Source organism: Labeo rohita, chromosome 4 (assembly GCF_022985175.1).
Source record: "Labeo rohita strain BAU-BD-2019 chromosome 4, IGBB_LRoh.1.0, whole genome shotgun sequence".
NCBI lineage: Eukaryota > Metazoa > Chordata > Actinopteri > Cypriniformes > Cyprinidae > Labeo > Labeo rohita.
In genome coordinates this window covers 46,145,749-46,158,351 of record NC_066872.1, presented here as the reverse complement: position 1 = coordinate 46,158,351, position 12,603 = coordinate 46,145,749, and the positions used below count along the sequence as shown (strand labels likewise).

The following is a 12,603-nucleotide window of genomic DNA, read 5'->3' as shown; positions in this document are numbered from 1 at the left end:
GATTTGAATGTTCTTTTCTGTTATAACACATTATTCTCATCTCCATGGAAACAACCTTTCCCCTCTTTCCTCGGCTATGAGTGACGTGTCCTCGCCGCCTGTGTCATTACGCTCAAATCGGCTTCATTATAGACCTGTGAGAGCCGCGGGACGCCGCAATGAATCTCTCATTTGGTCTCTTAACTCTGGAAAGCTCTTCGCTTCGCTTACCCAGAATGCTCTGCGCTAACGCCTGTGTGTTTGTGGGTCACTAGAGGCGTTAATCGCGGTGTTTACTCCTTCTGATGAAAAACAAGACGTCTCTCATCTCTGAGGGAACAGCGTCCGTCAGCAACATGCTGATGTGTTCAGCCTCTCTTTGCTTGGTTTAGAGTTCAAATACACGCTTTTAGTGAAAAAAAAAAAACACAAAAAAATTGGCATTTAAACCGCTGTTACTGATTTATGCACATGCAAAATTTAAAAATAATGACTTTCCAAACACTCGCTGTACTGTCTAAAATATTGTCCATATTACAAAGGTTGCATTGGCTATAAAATAACAAGGGGTCGTTCACACACAACGCGTTTTTTCATCCCAACATGCTACTTTTCTATGTAAACACGCAGTAGAACAACCTGTTTGACCACCGACAATGGCAGTTCCAAAACAGTGGACCAATCAGAAGAGGCTGGAGGCGGGGCAAACGTTGCAAGCTTTTGTTTACAGTAGAGAGTTGGCATGGCAACCGTTTTATTTGACATCAATAAGTTCTTCGCTGTCTGGTTTGCGCGACCATGCGTCACATACATTTTTGACTAGAGTTTTCAACTTATTTTTCAACTAGTGCGGAAGACTATTAGCATCAACTTTGTATGTAATTAATTGTATATAAATAATTCGCTTTTAGTGTGCATACACCTTTACACTAATAAACTAATAAACCTTTCTGAATAAAAACAAATAAATAAATAGTAGGATGTGTGTTTATATATGTTGCTTATAAAAGCTTTTTATTCTGTCTGAAAAAAAGTAAAAACATTCTGTGACATTTTGTGACTTTAATGATTGTTAACTGAAATATATTAATTAAAAAAAAAAAAACTTTGGATTCTCATCTTTCCTCATGAGGAGCAGCATCTGTCAGCAACTTACTGATGTTTTCAGGCTCCGTTTGCTTGGTTTAGAGTTCAAATACACGCTTTTAGCAAGCATTGACTAAATATTTGTGCAAAAATACAGCACTGTGGCATTTAAACTGTTGTTAGTGATTTATGCACATGCAAAATGCAAAAATAATGACTTTCCAAACACTGTCCTGTCTAAAATAGTGTCCATATTACAAAGGCTGCACCAGCTATGAAATAACAAAGGGCCTTTCACACAGAATGTTTTTTTTTCATCCCAATGTGCTAATTTTCCATTGCTTTTCTACTTAAACACATGCTAGAACAACCTGTTTGACCGTTGTGTTCGCGGGTTAACATGAGCACCGCATTTTTAAAACAAGTTAAAGTTAAAAGTGTCAAGTTAAAGGAACTTCAGCTTTTACAGGCAGCGCTGCTCATCAATGTCAGTTCCAAAACAGTGAACCAATCAGAAGAGGCTGGAGGCGGGGCAAACACTGCCAGCTTTTGTTTACAGTAGTGAGTTGGCTTGGCATGGCGCTGTGCTTTTTTTGCACTGTGTCTTGCGTTTTAAACGCAAAGTGTGTGAACGCCTCCTTAGTGTGACTTATCTCACAGTTCTGACTTTAGTTCTCACAATTCAAAATATTTCAGAGTTAATATCTTGCGTTTCTGAGTTGTTGTTAGAACTGCGAGAACAAAAATGAATTGTGAGAAAGTCACAATTAAACAAGCTTCCTCACACTAGTAAACACCTCGCTGAATCAAACAAATCAATAGTAGGTTCTGTGTATGTTGTCTACAAAATATTTTTATTCTGTCCAAAAAAAAAGTGACAAAAAACTAAAGTGACATTTTTGTTATTTAAAATGATTGTTAACTGAAATATTTTAAAAACTTTAGATGTCAAGAAAACATTTGATGTTTTCATTTAGATCAAATGATGTACTAAAATGACTAAAACTATAACTGAAATAAAATTAACAAAAATATATAAACATTTTTAAAAATACAAAAAAAGACAATTGTTAAAAATGTAACAAAATGAAAAAATATACACTCATTCAAATTATTAATAAAAACTATATTATTTCAATAATATTATAATACTTGTAAACACACACAGATACGCTAATAAATCAAAGAAACCTGTTCTGAAATAAATAAAACCATAATAAATAAGTCCATAATACCATATAGTAAAAGATTGTTTACGTACACTAATGTGATCACTAATGTAATCTACTGTACATAATTAAACAGTTTATTGAAATATTATAGGCACATATAAATAAGAGCTATACATCTTCATTAATTTGCATTTCTTGAAAATCGGTAGCTCGTTAAAAGTCAGTCACTGTCCATGTAAAAAACGAGTCCGTGTGTTAGTGTCTGATGACATCATAGGAAGGGTGGGCGGGATCTAAGCTCTTCAGCGTAGCCGATTGGCTGTCTGCGATGATCGGCGGCTCACACAGCAGAAAGTCGTCGTTGCCGACGCTGGAGTTCTGCTCGGAGCTCACGAAGTTCGGAATGTTGAAGTCGGACAGGAAGTGCTCGTCTTCGTCTCCTCTCTCATCCTCTGCCGCCCCCTGGAGGCGGAGCCCGGAGGACCGCCCACAACGCCTCCCTTGGCCAATCGCAGCGTCTCTGACAGCCTCCTCGCGGATGTAGAAGTGAAATAGGGAACGCGATTCGTCCGGCAGCGGCGGGAGAGAAAACGCCTGAGAGTCGCTGACCTCCAGCACACAGTCACCTAGACCATGATGCTTTTCACTGGGATCAGGGATCCTGCGGACAAACACAGACAGACTGAGGCTTTGTGCTCGTCTACATGACAAACTATTAAACAATCTCACTGCATTTTCATACATTTTACTTTTATTTCTACTATATTTAAAAGTAAAATGTATGTTTTAACAAAAAATAAATAAAAAATAAAAAAATACTAAAACGTAAATGCAAAATAAAAAAAAAGACAAACACTTGATTAAATAAACATTTTCTAATTTTTATATGTTATATGATTGAATGTAATAATTTATATAAAAAAAATTATATATGGGAAATATTACTTTATCTGTAAGTCTGTATCAAAACTTGATTTCCAACTAACTTCCTGAGTGACTGATTTATGCCATTTTGGCATTAAATTTAAATTTTTATTTAATTTAAATTAAAATCTATATTTTAATTTATGTTCTTTAATGTAAATCTATATTAATAAATGCAATATGGTAATATTTAAAATATCACAAAATACATTTTCATATTTTTTAAACTAATTTTACTCTTATATACACTGTAAAAAGTTTTTGAAGTTAAAACAAATTACAGTATGTCTTACAAAAAAATACTATTTCAAAATATAATATATCAATTTTTGTAAATTTTAAATGAGCAATTTTTATGAGTAAATATTGTTTTTACACCATATTTCTTTCAGTGTATTAGATGATGTATTCCTTTATAAATAATCGTCCTATGTGCCTGATCTGTCGGTGAACAGCACATTTGAATAAGTAATTAAATCAAGGCTGATTTGCTGTAATTTATGCAGCAGCTGAAGTGTTTCTGCTCATTTGAATATGTGATTAGATTCACTCTAATCAGCCGTGGACTCGTCGAGACTCCCTGTTGCTATGGAGACGCACGTGAACATTAATCTACAATAACAAATCTGAACAAAGCAGCATGTTGTGTGTTATTCAGTGTGTGTGTGTGTGTGTGTGTGTGTGTGTATTATGGACGGTCTGTGAGTGCGGTGTAATAACTGCTCCAGTATTGTGTGGGATTTTATTTTTAGTCCCAAAAGACTGACACTCTCTGACTGATGAGATCACTTTAATATCTCATAATGCTTTCAATATCTGTACTAATTTCACATCAATTTATGAAACCATTGTATGAAATTTATAAGAACATACAATGTAAGCATTAACAGAATTAACCTCAATTCCTTTGAATTGCTCAAAATCAGTCCAGATGAATGAAGGGTACATATTTATTTTTAGCAAAACAACATCAATGTTACTCTGAAAAGCTTTCAAAGCCACAAACCTTTACTTTCAGATGAGAAGTGATCAGTTTTTCATGCTGCGGTGGTTCACCAGTAGGTGACATTCATTTTCATCAACAAAATTCAGTTCCAAAAGTGTGTGAGATATGAGGAAAATGTGAAATATATTTAAAAAAACATTTTTGACACTAATATAACTTGACACAGATAAATTAACAAAAAGTAATTTTTCATACTAATGATGCTCCATACATAGCTGTGTCAACATGATATAACCATTTACAATGTTCAGATCTTTTAAAAAACAACTGTGTATATTGAGGCTCTTAAAGCATTTGTAAAGTTTGTTCCCTTACCAAAAACTATTTTGAGACATTTTTATGCATCTGTTCCAGGTCAAAACAGACATGAATGTGTTCTGAGGGTTAAAATCTCATGTAAAAGTTTCAGAAAAGATGTGAACAGTCAAAAAGTCAGAGATCTCGACAGTGCTCAAAATCAAAATCCAACAATGCTATCCCCATATAATTCAAATGTGTGTGTTTTTTACTCACTCTGGATGTGGAGCTCCTGTTTTTGTCAGCAGCGTCAAAACGAAGAACATAAAGATGACGAACACGGCCAGTCCGACCCAGAAACCAATCACGATTGAGTCTGACAAAACAAAACCAGCGTTTAGAACACAATCACACACACACACACATCTGTGTCTGAACAGTAAATGAATGATACTCACATCGGTTTGCTTTCAGTCCCTCAAAGGACACGGGCTCCTCATCATCATAATACTCATAATGCCATTCGTAATCGCTGCGGGACTGACTCCGGTTTGAATATTCACTCATGTTTTTCACAAGTGTGTTTCACGAGTCCGAACGCATGATGATGAGTGAGCGGATCACGCAAAACGCAGCGTTAAACAGAGACTCCAGTAAGAATGAAGCTGAGGAGCAGCCTGGAGCGTCTTCACCGCACGCACTCGCTTTGTGTCTCTTTCTGTTCGTACGGCACGTAATTCATGAAATCATAAACACCCACCTTCAGTGAGAGAGAGAGAGAGAACTGTCATGACCACAGCAAGAGATGAGAGAACAGACTTTTGCTTTTTAGTGTTTTCTTTAATAAAATGAAATGGCAAAGACCTGTAATTTATATAGAAATAATACATTAATTAATTAATTAATAAATTAATTAATCTAAATATTTAAAATGTGAAGTTTTACTGATTAGATAAAGTATATTAAAAAGTATATTTAAAAGAAAATACTATTTTATTTAGGTTTTTCTTTCTGCATTTAAACAATATTTAAAAAATAAAATTACATAAAATCATATATTATTTATTTACTATAAGATATACAATAATACATAATTAATAAATAATAAATGTAATTAAAATAATTAAATATATATATATATATATATATATATATATATATATATATTTTTTTTTTTTTTTTGTATGGTGCAATTGTTTGTATGGTGCAGTTAAAATAGTAGCAGTATAATGTCGTTATTGGTTGATTTTTATGTGAACCAGATGATCAGAAAAGTTTTCATTTTGAATTGCAACACTGTAAAAACAAACAACAACAACAACAACAACATTAATTTACAAGTTAAACTTGGTCTTAATAAACTAATAAGCTATCATATCTATGTTTTTTGAATGTGCTTTTTGTGTGGAGAAGGTAAGCAAAAGCACCATGAGACGGCGTCCTCCTGCCCGTCCAGACAGAGCAGATCCACACGCGGCTCTTTGATCTGGGTTTAATGCTCATCTAATGTGCTGAATGGAGATATTTTGCAGATTATTCACGTTGCTCTCATCATGCAGTGAAAACACTGAGCCGTGCAGCTCCCAGAAGGTCAAAGTGCACCATCTAAATGCGTCTTCTGAAGACAAAGTGTGTGATGTGAGGAACGGCCCTAATGCAATGCTTTCACCGAAAGGAAAAGAGCATCAGAGAACTGCAGAAGGACATGAAATGAGGTCCAGCAGAACGATGCATCTTCCTTCATAAATACATTAGATTTAATATCCTGAGTCACAGAGAATATGAGGCTTCAGCAGGAGGATTGTTATAGAAGAGAAACTCTTCATGACTCATCTTCAATCTGTGACCTTGATTTAGGCTCCTCTCGCTCCGAGCACAGAAACAAACCGCTGATGGAAAATACAGAGAAGATTCTCTGAAGGAATCAAATATAGAGACGGTTCAAGGTACAGGAGCACAATGTGAAACCAGCACTGCCTTCAGTCTTATGAGTGTGTGTGTGTCCTTGAAGAGACAGTTCACACAAAAACAACAATTCTATCATCATCTAATGTTCCTGTATGAAGAATAGCCATTGACTACAGTAGTTTTTTTCCATACTATGGCAGCGGTCAACTGCTCAGTTACAAACATTCTTCAAAATGTGTTCAGCTGAAGAAAGAAACTTGAGGTGAGTAAATGATGACAAAACTTCTGGGTGAATCATTACTTTAAACCACACACACATACACACACACACACACACACACACACACACACACACACGTTTGATAAGAACTGAACATATAATATCCAGTGCAGATGTTTCCACAGAAACACCATTTGCATGTTCAAAATGTCCCAGCTTTAGTTAGGAAAATGTTATTTTTGTATGATGTCAGGTTTTTTTTAAACATTTAAAAACCTTTTTGTTCTTGGTTACATTTTATCATTTTGAAACATTTTGGGAATGTTACTTTTGAATGTTCTCTGAACATTCTGAAACAAGTAACATTTAAAAAACGGTAGATGAAAGTCCAAATAAAACATTTCAGAAAAGTTCCATAAACAATGTATAGATCATGTTTTGTGTTAATGTTTTATGCAACACACAAGTCTGATTGCTGACTCAAAATGAAATGCTGTGAATGTGTTAATTTACTGACTGTAGATGTTTCAAAATATTTATGGCACTAAATAACACTGATGTTCTATGCTGCCATCATGTGTGTGTGTGTTAGGCTGTGATTTTGTCCTGTAGAATAAGAGATTCCGAACATGCACACTTATTTCAGTGTCTGAGTGTCCTCTAGTGGACTGAAAGCATATTTCTATATATTTATTTATTTATTGACTTGATGAGTGAATGTAATGTGACGAATTATGGCCAACTAAAAGTGTAAAAATAAGTTTTTCTGCGTGGATTTTAAACGAATAACCGGACTGACTCGAATCTGCGTTTGTTAAAAAATCAGTTGCATCTAAAATAACAACAAATCATTAACGTATGGGTTAATTCAGGAAGAAATGTCTTTTAAGGTAACAATCGCTGGTTTTCACAGTGCAGGTGAAAGCAAACACGCCTCATCATCTCCGCAGTCACGTCGCTTTTGTTCTCTTGTAGCTTAAAGTGTATAAACGTTTAGTTTCTGTCCTTTCTGTCCTCACAGAGGTGTGTGTGTGTGTGTGTGTGTGTGTGTGTGTGGAGCTGATCTCTGCTCTATAATGTGCCTCAGTAAATCACTCTCACCTGCTGCACGCGTCACGGGCAGAGCCAAGCGTCTTGTATCTGTAAGAGTTTATTTTGGTCGTTTGTCTCCAGCTGAAAATAAAGTTCATGAACTCGCGCCCTCATGCGCACGCGTCACAGCGGGAGCGCGCGCCACAAATCGGCACGCGTCATGTTTGCGTCTGAGAGCAAATGGTCTGGATTTCGCTTTACACCTCTAGATCACACCTGATTCAATCAGCCCATCTAATTATCACCAACCGAAATGAATCAACACTACCTTGACCTGAGATGGGATATGACACTGTCGTCATTTTTAAAGCGCTGCTTGCCATCTCTGCTAACATTTATTAAAAGTTATGAAAATGTCATTTCTGGATATGCATTTCCTGGTTACGGCAAAGTTAAGAGAACGTTCCACTTGGTTATTTTTCAAACATTATGGGAATGTTACTTTTGGACGTTCTCTGAAACGTTAGGTGAACGTTCAACAAACATCAAACATAACATTAAATAAACACGTAGGCCTATTCCCTTACTAATTAAACTCTGTTTATGAATACGTGCTTAATATAAATGCTTCTCAAAGTTTTTTTTTATTATTATTGAACATACACAGGCCTAAAGATAAATACACACACTTACAGCTTAAAACAGATTATAACAACTATATATATATATTTATATGTATGTATTAACAATATACAAAAATCCTAAAAATAACCAAAAATAAAACATTAAGCCAGGGGTAACATATAAATTAAAAAAAAAAAAGAAAAGATAAATAAATAAATAAAAAATAAATTAACATTATTGTGAGAGTTATAAAAACCAAACAAGACATCCTCAAACACCAAAGAAAAATGGTCTAAAATAGAAACACGTACAAATATACAGAATTTCTTCCAAAAGGTAGCTACATGGACACAAAAAAGATGATTTTTTTCACACAAAAAGGAGCAGAGGGGATCTGTCTCAGGAAACATTTTTATGCTTCTCCGTTACTGTAACAATACGTTACTGCACGCAGTGACGCAATGACGTACGATTATATTTGACTGTTTAAACTGTAAAAATATAGAGTCTGATGTGTGGCATAACAAAAAAAACCGTAAAAGTATAGAGTACTTATTATTTATTAATTATATTTAGTAAATAACGTATAAATACAAAGAACCGTCCCTTTGCAAAGATATATTTCACACTTTACAAATAAACAAGTAAATGAATAAATAAGAAAGAACCATATGAATTAAAGAATTCTGGTATAAACACACATGTAATGGAATTTATGTCAAATTACATGTGCTAATAACTCGTGTTTGTCTAGTGTTGAATAGAAGCAGCATTAGTTAATCAGAACACAAAATAATGTGACTTCTGTCAGTGCTGCGTGACTTTTCAGTGCGTAAATAAAACAGATAAACGCGTACGTGGAATGAGAGCTGAGCACAAAGCAAGTTTTAATTGTGTTTTTTTCACCAAATGTGTGAACTGTCCATGTGTTCGCGGGAGTGTGAGCTCACACCTCCTCGGTCGCGCGTGTCAGACGCGAGGCGCGAACGCACCGTTTGGCACGAGCGCGCACGCGGGTATATAAAGGCTCCAGAGTCGAATCTGAGCATCATTCCGATCGGAAATACCAGCACGGACATACTCTTCAGCTTCTCTTTGCACGGACACTATGGACAAACTCAGTTTCACGCACGGATTAAACTCTGAGACAAACGCGACGCGACACTGGAGACCCTGGATCCATAAAAGCGCTCACGGGCGCAAAACCAACGCTTTTAAGGTACTTTAATGATCTCTGTGAAATCTTATTGAGGTATAACTCTGAGCAAAACAAATGATATTAAATGATTCTCTCTGTACTCAACAGCCTTATGAAAGACCGTCAGCTGAGGAGCAACACTTGAAAGTCCCTGTGATCACACACCCTGTCAAGTAAGTCAACACCAATGTGTTCTAAAACGTTTTTTTCTTGGTTATATGAACGTTGAGGGAACATTCCATTCAATCATTTTGCGTACTTTATTGGAATGTTACTTTTGAATGTTCTCTGAATGTTCTGAAACAAGTGGTAACATTTAGAGTCCACCTGAAACATTCTGTTAACAATGTTACGAATGTTGCATTTCAAGAACATCTAGATAACACTGAATAAATGTTCTATTAATGTTACAGGAAGAACGTTTGTTCATAACTTTGAGAGAATGTTTCTGTGATCTCTCAACTCACACTGTTCCTCTTTGTTTCTGCAGGTTGTTCTGGCCCAAATCTCGCTGTTTCGATTATCTGTACCAGGACGCCGAGATCCTCCTGCGCAATTATCCGGTTCAGGCCACGATCTGCCTGTACGAGGACTCGGACGGCGACGACGATGATGACGAAGACAGTGACGAAGAGCCTGAGAAAGAGCTCAACTGAAGACCTTCATCACTTTATTTATAGACTCTGAATTCTGATTCACTTTATTTAGTCACTGCATGTAAATAGTTGTGAATATGTATATAAAACTGGAAGTTTGAATGTAAATCTATTTTATTTTTTAGTATTTATGATAAATTATTCTACACGCCGACTGTAACTTATTTCCTATAAATAAATATTTGAACATTTTTAAATTCTGGTTTTGCTCTTTCTTTGAATCATGAGGTTGTGGAAATGAAGCAACGTACCAAGTTTGAGTGTTCATAGAAAGTAATATTGTAAAACATGTAAACAGTATTACAGATGTGAGTGTCTAACTTTTCCCAGCTGTTCTCTGAATGTTCAAAATGTGAAGGGAACATTCCATTTTAAAATTCTGAAACGCAGTGTTCAAATCCTAACATTTAAAAAATAGATGAATGTCCAACTAAAACACTGCTGGAAAAAAAAGTTCCATTAGTGTTTCTGTGCTAACATTAACAGAATGTTATTAAAGAGCAGATAACATTAGATGAACAGTCTAAAAATGTTATTGGAAGAATGTCTGTCCATAGATTTGTTCTGAGAATGTTTCCTGTGAGCTGCACCTGTGCTTTTTAATATTTCAGTATGTTAAAAACCAACAAATCTTATCAGTATTTTCTAACTGGACTCTAATGGCTGAAGTTTTCTATCGTTCATATAAAGACCGCACTGGATGAAAATGAGGCTGTGAGGAATTGACAATCACAACTTTCAGAACATTTGTCATGTTGTTAATCAACAGTGAACACACTGTAATTCAGCCTCATTTGACGCCTGTCTGAAATTATAAGCGTGCTGCCCAACATGATTGGGGTGTGTTAACACACACAGGATGTCCTGAAGAGTGTGTGTGTGTTTGGGTTTAGTGGGTCGTGACCTGTACAGGCGTCAGATGGAGTGTTAATGTCTGAACGTGTCACTGTTTTACTGCTGCTTTCCCAGACACACCGACTCCTCTCACACACTCACATCAGAACAAAATATAACGTGCATTATGGCAAAAATATAACTTTGCATTTCTATGTGCATACGTTCCAAGGTCTCGTATCGATACTCTGTGTGAAAATCTGTTCAAATGTAATTGATTGCTGTGATCAAAGTGTAATTTTCAGCAAGTCTTCAGTGTCACATGATCCTTCAGAAATCATTCTAACATGCTGATTTGCTGCTTTAAGAAACACCAGCTGTGCTGCACAATATTTTTGTGATACATTTTATTTTCCAGGATTCACAGATGAATAGAAAGTTCAAAAGAACAGCATTTATTTCAAATAGAAATCTTTAGTAACATTATAAATGTCTTAACTGGCACTTCTGATCAATTAAATGCAGCCCTGGTGAATAAAAGCATTCATTTCTTTCTAAAAACAAATCCTACTGCTGGGGTCAGTAAGATTTGTTTTTAGAAAGAAATGAATACTTTTATTCATCAGTATGGTCTTTATATGAACGACAGAAAACTTCAGCCATATTTGAACAGTAGTGAATATAGTGTACAGTTAAACACACATTCAATTATGAAAATATTACAACAGCATTGTGATTCCTGCAGTTTTTGTTATTTGTAAATATTTATGATCATGGGAAAGCAGGACGTGTGAAGTGTGTGTGTGCGCTGAAGTGTCATAATGGGAATATGTTGGAGTGTGTGTGAGAGAGAGAGAGTGTGTATTGAGGTGTTGTGTTGGGAATATGTTGGAGTGTGTGAAGGTGTTAATTCAGGCTGTTATTGTGTCCATTAAGGATGTGTGTAGATTGACACCGTGACTGAGGTTTGACCGGGTCGAGCTGCTCATCTCATTCTGCTGTCTTATATGTCTGTTTTATAGAGCCTATAACAATTGATATCGTTTTTTGGAACTAATTAAGTTAAACATCAGACTGAGTGAGTCGCCGTGTTCTTCTGGATGAAGGCCGTACATCTGATCTCAGATGTGAGAATATTATTCAACAGGTTTTGAAATGATAAAGTGTTCAGTGTTATTTATATAGTATTACAGTTTTGTTGATATTCTTAAATTAATTTTATATATACATATATATTTTTTGAGTTTTCTTTTTCATTTCTGTTTTTTCAATTTTAATTTTATGAATTTTGTTTAATTTACATGTTGTTATTTTTAAATATCACTGTTTCAGTAATATCACTCATTTATTTGTAGTTTTATTCCATTTTCAGTTGTTAGTCATTTTAATGTTTTCTTTTAGCTTTTTGTCTAATATTTATATATATTTTTAAATTTATTTTTTGTTGTCAACAAAGATTATTGTAGTACATTTTACATGTATTAATTGCCATTTCTGTCGTTTTTTTTAAAAAAATTATTTCCAGTGTATGATTCACGTCTTAATAAATATTATCAATGTAATACGCAGCTGTGAGTTTTAGAGTGAAAATTTAGAAAATAATTAGAATATAATGTTTTTGCTGACTGTTGTGAATCTGTGTGTTTATGAACTTTTGACCAGCCCTTGTTCAGACTCTGAAGGTGAGGGTGTGAGGAGTGTGTGTGTGTGTTTGGAGAGTGTGTGAT

General features: G+C 35.1%; 2 protein-coding genes across 2 annotated transcripts; one reads left to right on the top strand and one right to left on the bottom strand.

Annotated features, from left to right (window-relative positions):
• Positions 1-1,996: 1,996 nt before the first annotated feature.
• mrap2b (melanocortin 2 receptor accessory protein 2b) lies at positions 1,997-7,803 on the bottom strand. Its single transcript, XM_051107115.1, has 4 exons — positions 7,634-7,803; positions 4,863-5,164; positions 4,681-4,780; positions 1,997-2,898 (listed from the first exon to the last, which is right to left on the bottom strand). The coding sequence occupies exons 2-4, from the start codon at positions 4,969-4,971 to the stop codon at positions 2,493-2,495; spliced, it is 615 nt and encodes a 204-aa protein (XP_050963072.1). The 5' UTR covers positions 4,972-5,164; positions 7,634-7,803; the 3' UTR covers positions 1,997-2,492.
• A 1,425-nt stretch (positions 7,804-9,228) lies between these two features.
• ripply2 (ripply transcriptional repressor 2) lies at positions 9,229-10,185 on the top strand. Its single transcript, XM_051108543.1, has 3 exons — positions 9,229-9,407; positions 9,495-9,559; positions 9,877-10,185. The coding sequence occupies exons 1-3, from the start codon at positions 9,297-9,299 to the stop codon at positions 10,040-10,042; spliced, it is 342 nt and encodes a 113-aa protein (XP_050964500.1). The 5' UTR covers positions 9,229-9,296; the 3' UTR covers positions 10,043-10,185.
• Positions 10,186-12,603: the final 2,418 nt, after the last annotated feature.

Excerpts from the sequence above, each read along its gene's own strand:
- mrap2b (XM_051107115.1), bottom strand. The coding sequence starts at position 4,971 with ATGAGTGAATATTCAAACCGGAGTCAGTCCCGCAGCGATTACGAATGG. Across the intron at positions 4,781-4,862 it reads GGGACTGAAAGCAAACCGAT|ACTCAATCGTGATTGGTTTC; the intron begins GTGAGTATCATT and ends TTGTTTTGTCAG. Across the intron at positions 2,899-4,680 it reads ACAGGAGCTCCACATCCAGA|GATCCCTGATCCCAGTGAAA; the intron begins GTGAGTAAAAAA and ends GTTTGTCCGCAG.
- ripply2 (XM_051108543.1), top strand. The coding sequence starts at position 9,297 with ATGGACAAACTCAGTTTCACGCACGGATTAAACTCTGAGACAAACGCG. Across the intron at positions 9,408-9,494 it reads GCAAAACCAACGCTTTTAAG|CCTTATGAAAGACCGTCAGC; the intron begins GTACTTTAATGA and ends TGTACTCAACAG. Across the intron at positions 9,560-9,876 it reads GTGATCACACACCCTGTCAA|GTTGTTCTGGCCCAAATCTC; the intron begins GTAAGTCAACAC and ends TTGTTTCTGCAG.